Raw genomic sequence first — 12,124 nt, 5'->3', positions numbered from 1 at the left:
GGTCTGGGGAACTTGGGTTGTTCAGTTTTCATAAACAGCCAGAGCAGAATAACATTACTTCCCATGGACAAATGAAGACACAGAGGCCCAGAGGAATCATGTGACTGATCAAAGGCCACAGCTGAGTGGAAGTGCTGGGATTTGAACCAGGCAGTGTGGTCCTGAGCTTGGGCTCTTCCTGACGCCTTCACTGCCTCACCACTTTAAGTCTGCACCACAGCACACAGCACAGAGAAGAATCTCCACGTGACACCGACGCCAGCACCTGACTTGGTTCCTATAAGCCTGGAGCCTGGTGGTCTGACTGCCCACGGCCGGGCTGTCCTCGGGCTCTGCATGTGGGCAGTCAGCCAGCTGGCCCAGCTACTGCCTGCCCTGTCCGCTTCCCTGCCCCACCTTGTCCAGCCCGGCTTCTGGGCCTGTGGCTGTTGTGACAGAGGAAACCCCCACCCTAATGTCAGGATGGGTGATTCCAGGGAACAGTAAGCCGCTGAGTACTGTGACTGGCTGAGCTCCCTTCCCTAATCCCCATTCGGTCCTGTTTATCTGATGGCCGGGGGCAGGGGGTAAGCCGGCAGGACCGACTGGGCCAGGCCGGCCCCTGCCTGGGCTGCAGCGGAGCCAGAGCCATGAGGGTGGCGCTGGGCGTGCTCTGGCTCCTGGCCCTCAGGCCCCCGCCCCAGGCCTGGAGCTCCTGTCCGCCTCGGTGCAGCTGCAGCCTCCAGGTGCTGGGCGAAGGCAGCATGGCCCGGTAAGGCGCCAGGGGTGTGAGTGGCACCCAGTGCCCAGCTCCACAGCTGGCTAGGGGGGAGGGCTGGATGAGGCTCAGAGAGTGGCCAGGTGAGACCTCCTCCCGGACCTGAGGCTCATCTGTGCTGAATCACTGTCTGGGCAGCCAGGCCTGGCTCTGCCTCCGAGGCACCAGCACCTTTGCAGGAGGGGGGTGGGCATAGGTGTGCAGCCCAGGAAACCCTTCCGAATCCTCCTCCAAGACTTCTCCCCTTCACCTCTTCCTCCTTCCTCCCTCCCTCCCTCCCTCCCTCCCTCCCCCCCTCCTTCCCTCCCTCCCCTCCTCCTTCTCTCCTTTTCTCCTACCCCTCTCCCTTCCTCCCCCTTTTCCATCCTCCTCCTTCCCTTCCTCCCTCCCTTCCTCCTTTCCCACCATTCTCTCTATGTCTCCTTAGCCTCCTCTTTCCCAGGCCTTTCCTATTCTCTTGCCTCATCTCCCAGGTGCCATTCACATCCCAGGTGTCTCTGACCACCTCCCCGGACGGAGCGCCTGCCTCCTATGCGCTGCCTTTTGGGTCTCCTCTGGCAAAGCCCTGGGAGCCTCAGCCTTGGTCCCTTCCTAGAGCTCTCCGACAGCCGCTGCCCATTCTCCTGCAGCCAGCGCCCTTCCCTCGGCCCCGCTCTTTGACTTTCCCCAGCCACTCTGAGCTCTGGGCGCACCTCCACCACCACCTCCCAGGGGCGTCTCTAGGCCACGGGGTTTGTGCGCCCTGCTCTTCCACCCCCACCACGACGCCCTCTCTTCCTCCTCCTCTGTCTTTAAAGCATCTTTCCTCTGACACTTCAGTTTATTCATCTGTGAGCACCAAATCCTCACCTGGATTTCACCTGGCTCAGGCCCCTCCCACAGCCCGTCCGCCTTCCGGAATGCACCTTCCTTTTCCCTGTCTCCGGTGGGCGGAGACACTGCTGGTTCCTGACCAGGCAGCAATACAGTCAGTGCGCCTCTGCGGGGTCCCGGCCTGCGTGCTGGCTGGCCCGGTGGAGGAGGCTGTGAGGGGCCGGAGCACAGAGGAGCTCCACGTGTGGCTCAGGTCTCTGCATCCAGCCCCTGCAGCCCGTCAGCCACGAGGGGCCCCTGCAGGGAAGCCAGGCTGCGCTGGGCCTGCGCAGGGCCTCCTCCCACCACAGGAAGCTCCGCTGGGCCTGGCGCTGGGACCCTGCCTGCCTGTCGGCGATGGGCAGGCAGGGATGGGGACTTGGCAGCAGGTTGACCTCGGTGTGGAGAAGGACTCTCCAAGGACAGCTTCCAGGCCCCTGATGGCAGCCGTAGCCATCCTGCCTCTGACACCAGAGCTCTCGCCACAGTCCCCTGGGAGCCCACAGCTGCTCGCCTGCCATGTGCAGGGAGGTCCTGCCAGAGGAGAACTGAGCGGCTGCGATGCCCAGGGGCACGACATGTGGGAGGCTGAGGCCCCTTGCATCTTGGCACCTCCCGGCCTCCTGGGCCGGCTCCCACACAGCTGCTCCATCCTGCGGGTGTGCAGTTCTTGTGGTGAGAGCCAGCCCTGCAGCCCAACTCACAGCCAAAACGTCAGGTGCCGCTGTCAGGCAGGAGGTGCCTTGGCAGGCTGAGGAGACTGACACCAGCCAGGGCCGGTGGCGTCTGTGCCCGGCCACCAGCCTGGGCCTGCGGGTGACCACGTGTGAGCTGGCACACACGGCCTCCTCTGCCCCCAGCCACCGTGAGGCAGACTCTCTTGTTAAGGGGACCTGGAGGAAAGACAAGGTCATGTAACGTGCTCCAGGGCACCGGCAGCAAGCACCGCCCGGTGTGAGTCTGGCTGGGGTGGGGCGGGCTCAGTCAGAGGGGAGGCACCTCGGTGGCTGCGTTTCGGATGCTCTTGGCATATAGTTTTTTAAATGAAGAAAAGCCCAAATGGTTACAATTTGACATCAATACTTATAGCACATTTGTAAAAGGACATGCTGAGGGAGGGGATCTTGGGACTCCTGAGTGCTGTACTTGGGGGGGAGGGGGGCAGTGCCCGGCATGGCAGGATCAGCTTGAGGTCCCTCGGTGTGACAGAGACCAAGCTGCCCCGGGGACCCCTGAAAGGCTCTGAAATCAGCCCCCCCACCCCGCCCACCCACCAGGAACCAGGAGGGCTGGCTCCCGCCCATCCCAGAACCCGCGCTCGGAGCCAGGCGGGTGTCCAGGGCCCTGCAGAGCGGCGGCCTCGGGCAGGAGGCGGGGAGGGTCTCGCTGGCCCGCCCGCGCTCAGACACCCCCTTTCTGTGCCCAGGACCGTGCTGTGCAACGACCCGGACATGACCCTGCCCCCTGCCGCCGTGCCGCCCGACACCCGCCGGCTGCGCCTGGAGCGCACGGCCATCCGCCGCGTGCCCGCCGCCGCCTTCGCTGCGCTGCGCCGCCTAGAGCAGCTCTGGCTGCCGCACAACGCGCTGCGCCGGCTGGGCGCGCGGCCGCTGCGGGGCCTGGGCCGCCTGCGGGAGCTGCGCCTGCCGGGCAACCGCCTGGCCGCCTTCCCCTGGGCCGCGCTGGGCGACACTCCGCGCCTGCGGCTGCTGGACCTGCAGGCCAACCGGTTGGCCGCCGTGCCGCCCGGCGCCGCGCGCTTCCTGCGCGCCCTCGCCTTCCTGGACCTCTCCAGCAACCGGCTGCTGCGGCTGCCGCCCGCGCTGCTGGCCGCCTGGGGCCCGTGGCCCGCCGCGCCCGCGCCCCCGGGCCGCCCCGGGCTGGTCCTAGGTAAGAGGGCCCTCGCCGCCGCGGATGCTGCCTCTGGGCTCTGACTCCCTGGGAGAGAGACCAGGCGCCGGTGCCGGGTTTGAGTGGAGGCTGGGTGCCAGGCACATACCGGTAAGGCGAGGAGTTCCAATTCTGGCCCTGCCTCTTACTAGCTGCGTCCCTGGCTCAGCCTCTCTGTGCCCGTGTCCCTTAGAGAAGAGAGGTTGATAGAAAGATCTACTCAAACATGCAGGCCTGTGGGCACAACGCTGGCAGCCACAGGCACCTGGGCAGCACAGGGACGTGCCCTCCCCCCAGCCCAGCACCTAGGGACCATCTGGACCATTTCACGCAGAACAGCCTCTCCCAAGGCCACACCCCTCTCTGAGAACAGTCCCATCCAGGACCTGTCAGGGGAAGGTAAAGGCCCAATCACCAGAGACTCTGATGGGGTAGTTCAGCTACAGACCATCCCTGCCCCGCAACCCCACCCGCCCAAGCCTCGGGGTTTGCCAGGTGCACAGAGCTCCCCTCTCTCGTGATTTCCTCCTCCTCCTGCACCATACTCTTCCTCTCAGCCTCCTTCTGGGAAACCCAAAGCCCACAGTCTTCAAAGCACCTCCCCCCACTCCCCCCACCGAGATGGCGGCGTTGCTGACCTGCCGTCCTTGATGGCCATTAGCATCAGTTTGGCCCTGAAGGTCCCCACACTCCCTCCTGCTCCTCATAGAATGGCCCTCACCGCACCAGGGCAGCCAGTGCAGCACATCCCCGTTTTACAAGGAACACATACACTGGGGGTGAGGAGACTGACACCAGCCTGGGCCTGCGGGTGACCACGTGTGAGCTGGCACCCACGGCCTCCTCTGCCCCCAGCCACAGTGAGGCGGACTCTCTTGTTAAGGGGACCCAGAGGAAAGACAAGGTCATGTAACGTGCTCCAGGGCACAGCAGGGCCCGGGCAGCAAGCACAGCCCTGTGTGAGTCTGGCTGGGGTGGAGGATTAGGCCAATGCTCTGTCAGGAGCGGGTCTGGTTCCCAGTCCCCTGAGGGAGGTGTGCAGCATCAGAGAGGCCGCTGGCTAGACAGCCTGGGCCTGGGGCTGGGGGGTTTGCCCTGGAGTGACTCCCTGGGGAAGCCCTTCAGCCCGCCCCCTCGAGAGCCTCCACACAAGGGCACCTTCCGGGGAGCACCTCCAGGACAAATGTTAATTTGAACATCAAGTCGAACTGGAGCATCCTTTTCTTAAATGTTTGGTGACTTGGTTCCAACCATGGCCGGCAGCAGGGCAAGGGGTGCTGAGCCAGGGTCACACCTCAGGGACAGAGCATCTGCGTGCAGCCAGGAGGCAGCGGAGGGCGGTTCCCACCGCCGCCACTCCTGCTCTGGTCCTCTGGACCACGGCTGCCAGGGGCTAGGCCTTTCTTGCCCCAGGCACCTCCCTGGCGGGGGTGGGGACATACATTCTGGAAAATTAATTTTAATGACACAACACATGCAGGAATATATGTGAACATTTAAAATATTTTAGAAAGGCTAAAGTTTCTGTCCCTTCTCCCCCTCATAAATGGTAGCCACTCTTATATTTATTTTCATATTTCCTGTCTTCCACAAGATATCTACATACACATACACACACACACAGGAAGTTTATCTGTGTGTTTTACAGACTATTTTATCATATTGTATATATCAGCCAGCACCACCTTCCCACCCAGGCACGTCTCAGAGATGTTAGTTACTACAAGTTCCAGCTTCACATTGTTAAACCGGCGCCTAACACTTCATAGCGCAGCTTCCTCAGCCAGGCCTCTGCAGTGGCCTTTGGGCTGCCTTCGTGGTTTTAGTCACACCTGCTCTTGATTCTGCAGCCTGGTACCTGCAGGCATCTCTCCAGGGGCTGGGGAGTGGCCCCAGGCTTGTGTGCCCGCTCTGCAAGCTGACGTGAGCCCTTATGAACGTGGGCCTAGTTCTAGGCGCTGGGAGTGCAGCCGTGAGCACAGCTGATGTAGATCTGCTTTCTCATGGAGCCAACAGGTTACGTGGCCAAAGTCCCACTTCGCCAATGGCGGTGACCGCGTCACTGATCTCTGACTCTGCCTTTTACAGTCTTTTACTGGAGACTCTGTACTAGGTGCAAGCCAGAACAGCCTGGCGGCCCATTCCACGCTCTTCCCGGGGGACGGGAGCAGCGCCGCTGGGTGGGGAGGCTGGGGGAGGAGGGGCCCATGCCCCGCTGGCTCTCACATGAGCTGTGAATATCCAGCAGATTTGAATGCAGCCTTTCCACACTCACATCCTCCTTTCAAACAAACCGAACGCCTGCAGATTCATGTACAAGACACACCGATTCCTAGACACACTATCGCATTCCATACCAGTCTTTGGGGGATCATATTAAAAGCATTTATTTTGCATTTCAGAAATGCAAACACATAAAGAGGATTTGTGCCTGAGAACTGAGGACACAGGCTGCCCTGTCCCTGTTGGAGGTGTTGACGAGGGGTGGGGGGCAGTGACCTCCCAGCTCTGAAAGTCATGGGAGCGCAGGGACTGGGGACAGTGGCCCCCTCTCTTCTCTCCTTTGGAGCCGGTGTCAGAGGAACCAGGCTCACAGCCTCCTGTGCCGGTGCTGGCAATGTCACGTAGCAAGCACCACAGGGATACTCACTGGCCAGTGGCCTGAAAGGGTCCCTCCATGATGCTGTTGGAGCTGTATGGCCTTCCCAGTACCTGATGTGATTCTTTTTTATTTATGCTCATGACAACCTGACAGGGAAGCATGTGAGGCCTCAAGAGAAAGAGCAGGCTGAGGGGGCAGGGCTGGGGGGCCAAGGGGGCAGGGCGGGGGGCCGAGGGGGCAGGGCCAGGGGGGCTGAGGGGGCAGGGCTGGGGGGCTGAAGGGGCAGGGTTGGGGGCCGAGGGGGCAGGGCCAGGGGGGCCGAGGGGGCAGGGATGGGGGGCTGAGGGGGCAGGGCGGGGGGGCTGAGGGGGCAGGGCTGGGGGCCGAGGGGGCAGGGATGGGGGGCTGAGGGGGCAGGGATGGGGGGCTGAGGGGGCAGGGCGGGGGGGCTGAGGGGGCAGGGTTGGGGGCCGAGGGGGCAGGGCCAGGGGGGCTGAGGGGGCAGGGATGGGGGGCTGAGGGGGCAGGGCGGGGGGGCTGAGGGGGCAGGGCTGGGGGCCGAGGGGGCAGGGCCAGGGGGGCTGAGGGGACAGGGATGGGGGCTGAAGGGGCAGGGATGGGGGGCTGAGGGGGCAGGGCTGGGGGCCGAGGGAGCGGGGAGGGGCAAGAAATGCGGTGGGAGGCCAGCTCTGCTGGCATAGCTCTGGACCTGCCTCGTCCCTCCAAGGGGAAGGGAGTGGGCCTGGGGATGTGACCAGCCGGGCTGACCTCGGGCCTCTCACCTGCAGGGCTGCAAGACAACCCCTGGGTGTGCGACTGCCGACTCCACGACCTGGTCCACTTCCTGGATGGCGAGGCCTCGCACCTGGCCCTCATCGAGGCTGGGCTGCGGTGTGCGGGCCCGGGAGGCCTGGCCGGCGTGGCCTTCGGCCAGCTGCAGCTGAGGAGGTGCCAGGGACCTGAGCTGCGGCCAGCCGTGGCCAGCGTCAGGTCTCCCTTGGGCAGCACAGTGTTGCTTCGTTGTGGGGCCACTGGCGTCCCTGAGCCCCAGATGAGCTGGAGGAGGGTCAGTGGGCGCCCACTCAACGGCACAGGTGTGTGAGCTGCCAGGGCCACCTGCTGAGCCCCCCAGGGCAGGCGAGGCAGGGTCCCAGAGGCCGAGGAGCGGGCTGGTCACTCCCATTCTGCCCGATGGGGTTGGGCAGGCGCCACGCAGCAGCAGGCCGGGGACAGTGCATCTTGGTGGCTCTCGCCTGTCCTGTCACATCCCACCAGCCCCTCTGTTGGAGGCTCAGGGCCCGAGAGGGCAGCGTGCTGACATGGGCGGGAGGTGCTCTCTCAGTGTGTTTAAGATTTATAGTGAGTCTCCTGGCTGCAAATATTAAGTTGGTATCACTAGGATAACTTTTGATGTGAGTTACATTCATGAAGCTCTTTGTTAAATGTATTCTGTCCCTCACATCTTGGAGCTTTGAAGAGCAGTCTTCTTATTTTGTGTAAATGACCCGAAGCTCTGAGAGCTGCATGCCTGGCCCCCCAGCCCAGCAGGAGAGCTGGGCACAGACCGCGATCCGCTCCGCAGCGTGGCTCTTTCTGCCCCGGGGACAGAGGGCTCCTCTGCCTGGGTGGGCTGGCAGGGTGCGGAGCCAGCGCTCACCATGCCCACGGGGGCTGAGGAGGAATATCTCAGTGTCTGACGAACGTTTGGTCCCACCAGCTTTCTTCTCTCTCCTGCAGCCAGGCTGGCAGTGCTTTTAGAACTAGGGGTCTGAAACCAGGGTGCACGGAGCTGTGCAGAGCGCCATGCCACAGACAGCAGCAGGAGGTGCCCGGAGCTGGGCAGGGCCGCACAGCCATGGGAGGGCACGTCCCAGGGCTTCCGTCTCTCCCCCCCCCGGCCGCTGCCTGGTCAGTGCTGCAGAGCTCCAGGGCTGAGGAACATGGGCACAGGGCAGGCTTAGAAGGCGGACACACTTGGACACTAACTCAGCCTGTGTCTCCCCAGATTAGAGCCTCGAGGGCCTCAGTCTCCTTGACTAGTCTAAGAAAGGTTGGGTGAGCCCCAGTGTTTTCTTGGGGTGACAAGGCCTTCAGTGGCGTGTACACAGTCTGGGCTACGAGCTTGGTCCTGGGAGGGAGCCTGGGCACGGACACCCTCCTCATCCGTGCTTCCCCCCCACAGTGCACCAGCAGGTCTCCAGGGACGGCACCAGCTGGGCGCTGCTGGGCCTGCCCGCCGTGTCCCACCTTGATGCCGGGGACTACGTCTGCCAGGCCAGCAACTTCCTGGGCGCCTCTGAGACCATCACCTCCCTGGTCATCGCTGAGCCCCAGGCTTCCACTGAGCACAGCGGGAGCCCGGGGGCCCCCCGGGCAGGGACAGGCGAGGGGCCGGGAGCAGCTGTGTACAACAGGCTGGTGGCCCGGCGTGCGCCCCCCACGCCCGGGCCTGCAGGGCCCAGCACGGAGGACGTTGGGCCGACGGGACCCCAGGAGGCCCGGACAGTGATGGCGCTCAAGGTGGTGGGGGACACGCGCTGGAGTGTGACGCTGGTGTGGAAGGCGCCCCGGGCCGGCGGCGTGGCCCTCAGCGTCCTGTACGCCGCCCTCGGGCAGCGGGCCATGCGGCGGGTGGCCGTGCCGCCCGGGAGGACCAGGGTCACCCTCCAGGGGCTGGTGCCCGAGACCAAGTACGTGGCCTGTGTGTGCGCATGGGGCCTGGCGCCCCGGAAGGAGCAGTGCATCGTCTTCTCCCCCGACGAGGTGGCGGACGCCGAGGCCACTCAGCGGCTCATCAATGCGGTGGTGGCCAGTGTGGCCGCAATCATCGCACTGCCCCTCACGCTGCTCGTGGGCTGCGGGGCCCTCCGCAGGCGCTGCCGCCGCGGCTGCGCTGGGCGCTCCGCCCAGGCCCCCAGCACCTACCTCAGCCTGGACGCGCTGAGCCTCGGCCTGGGCGAGGACTCGGGGGCGCGGCCCCAGCCCAGCCTCAGTGAGGCCGACGGGCTCCTGTCCATCCGCGCTGGCTCCAGCCTGGACTCTGCGCCTGGGGGCGCCAGCAGGGGTGGGTGGGCGGGCGAGTACTTGTGCTGAGGCTCCCCTGGCACACGGTGCCCAACACCTGCTCTGGCTCCTTCCCCTCCTCCCACGTGGGTGCCTGCTTGCTCCTCCACTCCACACAGCCACAAGAACTAGCACCCATTAAAGCGCTTCCTCTGTGCCAGAAAGTGTCTAAGTGCTTTCTGTACATTAACTTGTTTAATTCTTACAACCAGCGTTTGCAGAAGACTCCTCTGCATCCTCTCCCCACTGTCCCGGAGCGGAAGCAGGGCGCTCAGTCACTTGCTGTGGGACCCTTATCAGAGCACGCCGGTGCTCAAGGCCAAGTTGCCACGCTCAGGTGCAAAGGCAGGACCCAGCGTGGCCCTGCCGGCCTCTCGGTACCGGATGCTGGTGTCTGTTTGGCAAGAAGCCTCTTCCGCCTGAGCTCCTATCCAGAGGCTGCGGGCCAGCAGGTGGCTGGCTCCTATGTCTGCCGGCGGCTTTGTGGGAAGAAATACTGTTTAATGGCTCCTTGTCAGCAGTGGCCGCTTGGTCTGCAGTAAGGCTCCCTGTGTGCCCACGACGTCTCACGTCTGCTCCGTCTGAGCCTGGGCGTCCGAGGGCCTGTGCCCACACGCCTGTGCGGCCGCTTGGCCAGCGGCACTTCCGTTTGCATAGCCCACAGGTCTGGGAGTGGCAGGCTCTCCCCCGTCTTATTTGGGGCCCAACATGGAGAGCTGGTGGCCACCGGGGCAACTCCTTCTCGGGGGTCAGATGATACCAGAGGAATGTGATGCCTCTCACACGCTTGGCTTAGATCGGGCACACTGCCATGTCTGCCCAATTCTCTGCCAAAGCCAGAGCCATGGCCAAACCCAACTTAAACGGGCGGAGGACAGTTCTTGTTTGGAAGTCATGGTGGGCAGCACTTTGGCTGAGCCGTGATCTCATCTACTGCGTCACCCACAACCACGAAGCGGGACCTGGCCTGGCAGAGTCAGCTGACAGAGAGGCCGTGCGCTGGCATCGGTGCGGGTGGCGGGTGGCTCCAGGGCCTCACACACGCCTCCGGGCAGACACTGACTGATTCTCACAGTTTTCCTCTGGGCGCCATTCTGCCCGGAGAAAGTGATTTGATTTCCAATGAGTTCTAGAGGTTTGAATGGTGCTCATTTACTCACGAATGTCAGTCTGGAGGGGCTGAGAGGTGCCAGGGCTCAGTCCCGTGCGCCGTGCTGTCTGCGCACAGCTCGCCCTGCCCGTGCAGCCATGTCTGTGGTGCTTCCTAAAACTTGCCTTGGCTCCTGGGGGGTCTCCAGGTCTCCCAGTCTCTCAGGGCCACTGGAACGAAGGCTCCTTCTCAGCGCTGGGGCCCCTGAAGGCCTGAGTGTGGGAGTCCACAAACTGTCAGTGTGTCTTGTCTGCAGCTCTGAGCTCTACCAAAGGAGTATCTGGGGTATTTGGCGCCAAAACCTTGGAGTAACAACTCCGGAGAAGATCTGGGACGGCATGTGATCCACGGAAACTAACTGACTAACATCACCAAGGAGACTCCACATGGTGCTGAACACTCGCTGGATTTCTAAGGTCATTCCCTCTCACACTTACCAAAGACCTCACAACATATTTTCCTGCTTTCTCTCGTTTCACCCTCACAGCAGCTCTTTATAGAGGCTGGGCTACTGGCCTGTGTAGACGAGAACACTGAGTCTGAGAGCGGAAGGATGGACAGGGATGGTGGTGATTTTCTCAGAGGGTCCAAGTCTTTGGTAACTTTCTGGCCGGCTGAGGGTCAGTGTTCAGTGTGGCCCCCTGCAATGCGATCCATGGCAGCTCACCACATGAATGGCGGGTTGTGCCATTGGAGCAGGATCAGAACCATGAGAGCATCGGTGCCCATGCACACAGAATGTCCATCCATAGATGCCTTTTGCCCATCACCCAGGACTTCAAAGCAAGCACCTCTCAGTGTGTTAGTATTTATCTAGCATTGTACTTGTGTGTGTGTGTGTGTGTGTGTGTGTGTGTGTGTGTGTGAGAGAGAGAGAGAGAGAGAGAGAGAGAGAGAGAGAGAGAGAGAGAATTAAAACTCATCTGGACAAAATAACCCCAGATGGTCAGCCCTGCAATCCATGTAACCATCTTCTTCTCCTGTGTTCTGTCTTCTCTGATTTGCCCTTACAGAGAATATTTGGACTGGATTGTGCTCATGAATATTCAAGTCATTGGAAAAAACAAATTCCCGTTATAAAAAAATAAAACGATGTCTTGTTTATATATTAGCCTTTGGTGTATGAGTCTGGTTAGTCTGAGTCAGTTCCTGAATACCTGCTGTTTTTTGAGCCCTGTGAAAAGCAGTTCTGGCAGCCCATGTGGAGGGCCTACCCGCATGGGGTCCCACAGCATACTGCCTTCCGGAGCCTTCTTTGGAGGGCTGGAACCATAGCCTCTCATCATGCCTTTTCTGAATGGTGCATAGCTATGCTCTCCTTTGCCCAGGAGAATCTGTGTCTCATGTTACTTGTCTGTAATTGCACGTCTAAGTTGAAGGGTACGGAAGGCAAATAAAAGAAATTCTATCCTGGAAGTAGAGGTGGGCTATTAAAACTAGATTTTCAGTCAAGGGACCTAGAGGGCAATGTGCTTAGAGAACTAGAGCTGGGAATTTTTTTTTTTATTATTGATTTAAGAGAGAGAGAGAGAGAGAGAGAGAGAGAGAGAGAGAGAGAGAGAGGAGAGAGAGAAAAATATAGATGCAAGAGAGAAACATAGGTCAGTTGCCTCCTGCACACACCCTGACAAGGGATCAAACCCCACAACCTAGGTATGTGCCCTGTCCAGAAATGAACCCACCACCCTCTGGTGTGTGAACAGCGCTCCAACCAACTGAGCCATGCCAACCAGGGCTAGAGCTGGAAGTTTCTGTTTTGACTATCATATAAGCCAGTAGAGAGAAAACATCACCTTCAAGTATTTGAGCA

At 61.5% G+C, this 12,124-nt stretch overlaps 1 protein-coding gene across 1 annotated transcript; it reads left to right on the top strand.

Moving 5' to 3' along the window:
• Positions 1–629: 629 nt before the first annotated feature.
• On the top strand, positions 630–9,194 carry LRIT1 (leucine rich repeat, Ig-like and transmembrane domains 1; the record flags this gene model as incomplete). Its single annotated transcript, XM_084904369.1, has 4 exons — positions 630–751; positions 3,036–3,499; positions 6,890–7,195; positions 8,284–9,194. The coding sequence occupies 4 exons, from the start codon at positions 630–632 to the stop codon at positions 9,192–9,194; spliced, it is 1,803 nt and encodes a 600-aa protein (XP_084760495.1).
• Between the last annotated feature and the right edge of the window lie 2,930 nt (positions 9,195–12,124).

Source organism: Pipistrellus hanaki, assembly GCF_964339955.1.
Source record: "Pipistrellus hanaki genome assembly, chromosome: 14".
Lineage (NCBI taxonomy): Eukaryota > Metazoa > Chordata > Mammalia > Chiroptera > Vespertilionidae > Pipistrellus > Pipistrellus hanaki.
The sequence above is the reverse complement of the archived record's forward strand: the minus strand, read 5'-3'. Positions and strand labels throughout refer to the sequence as shown.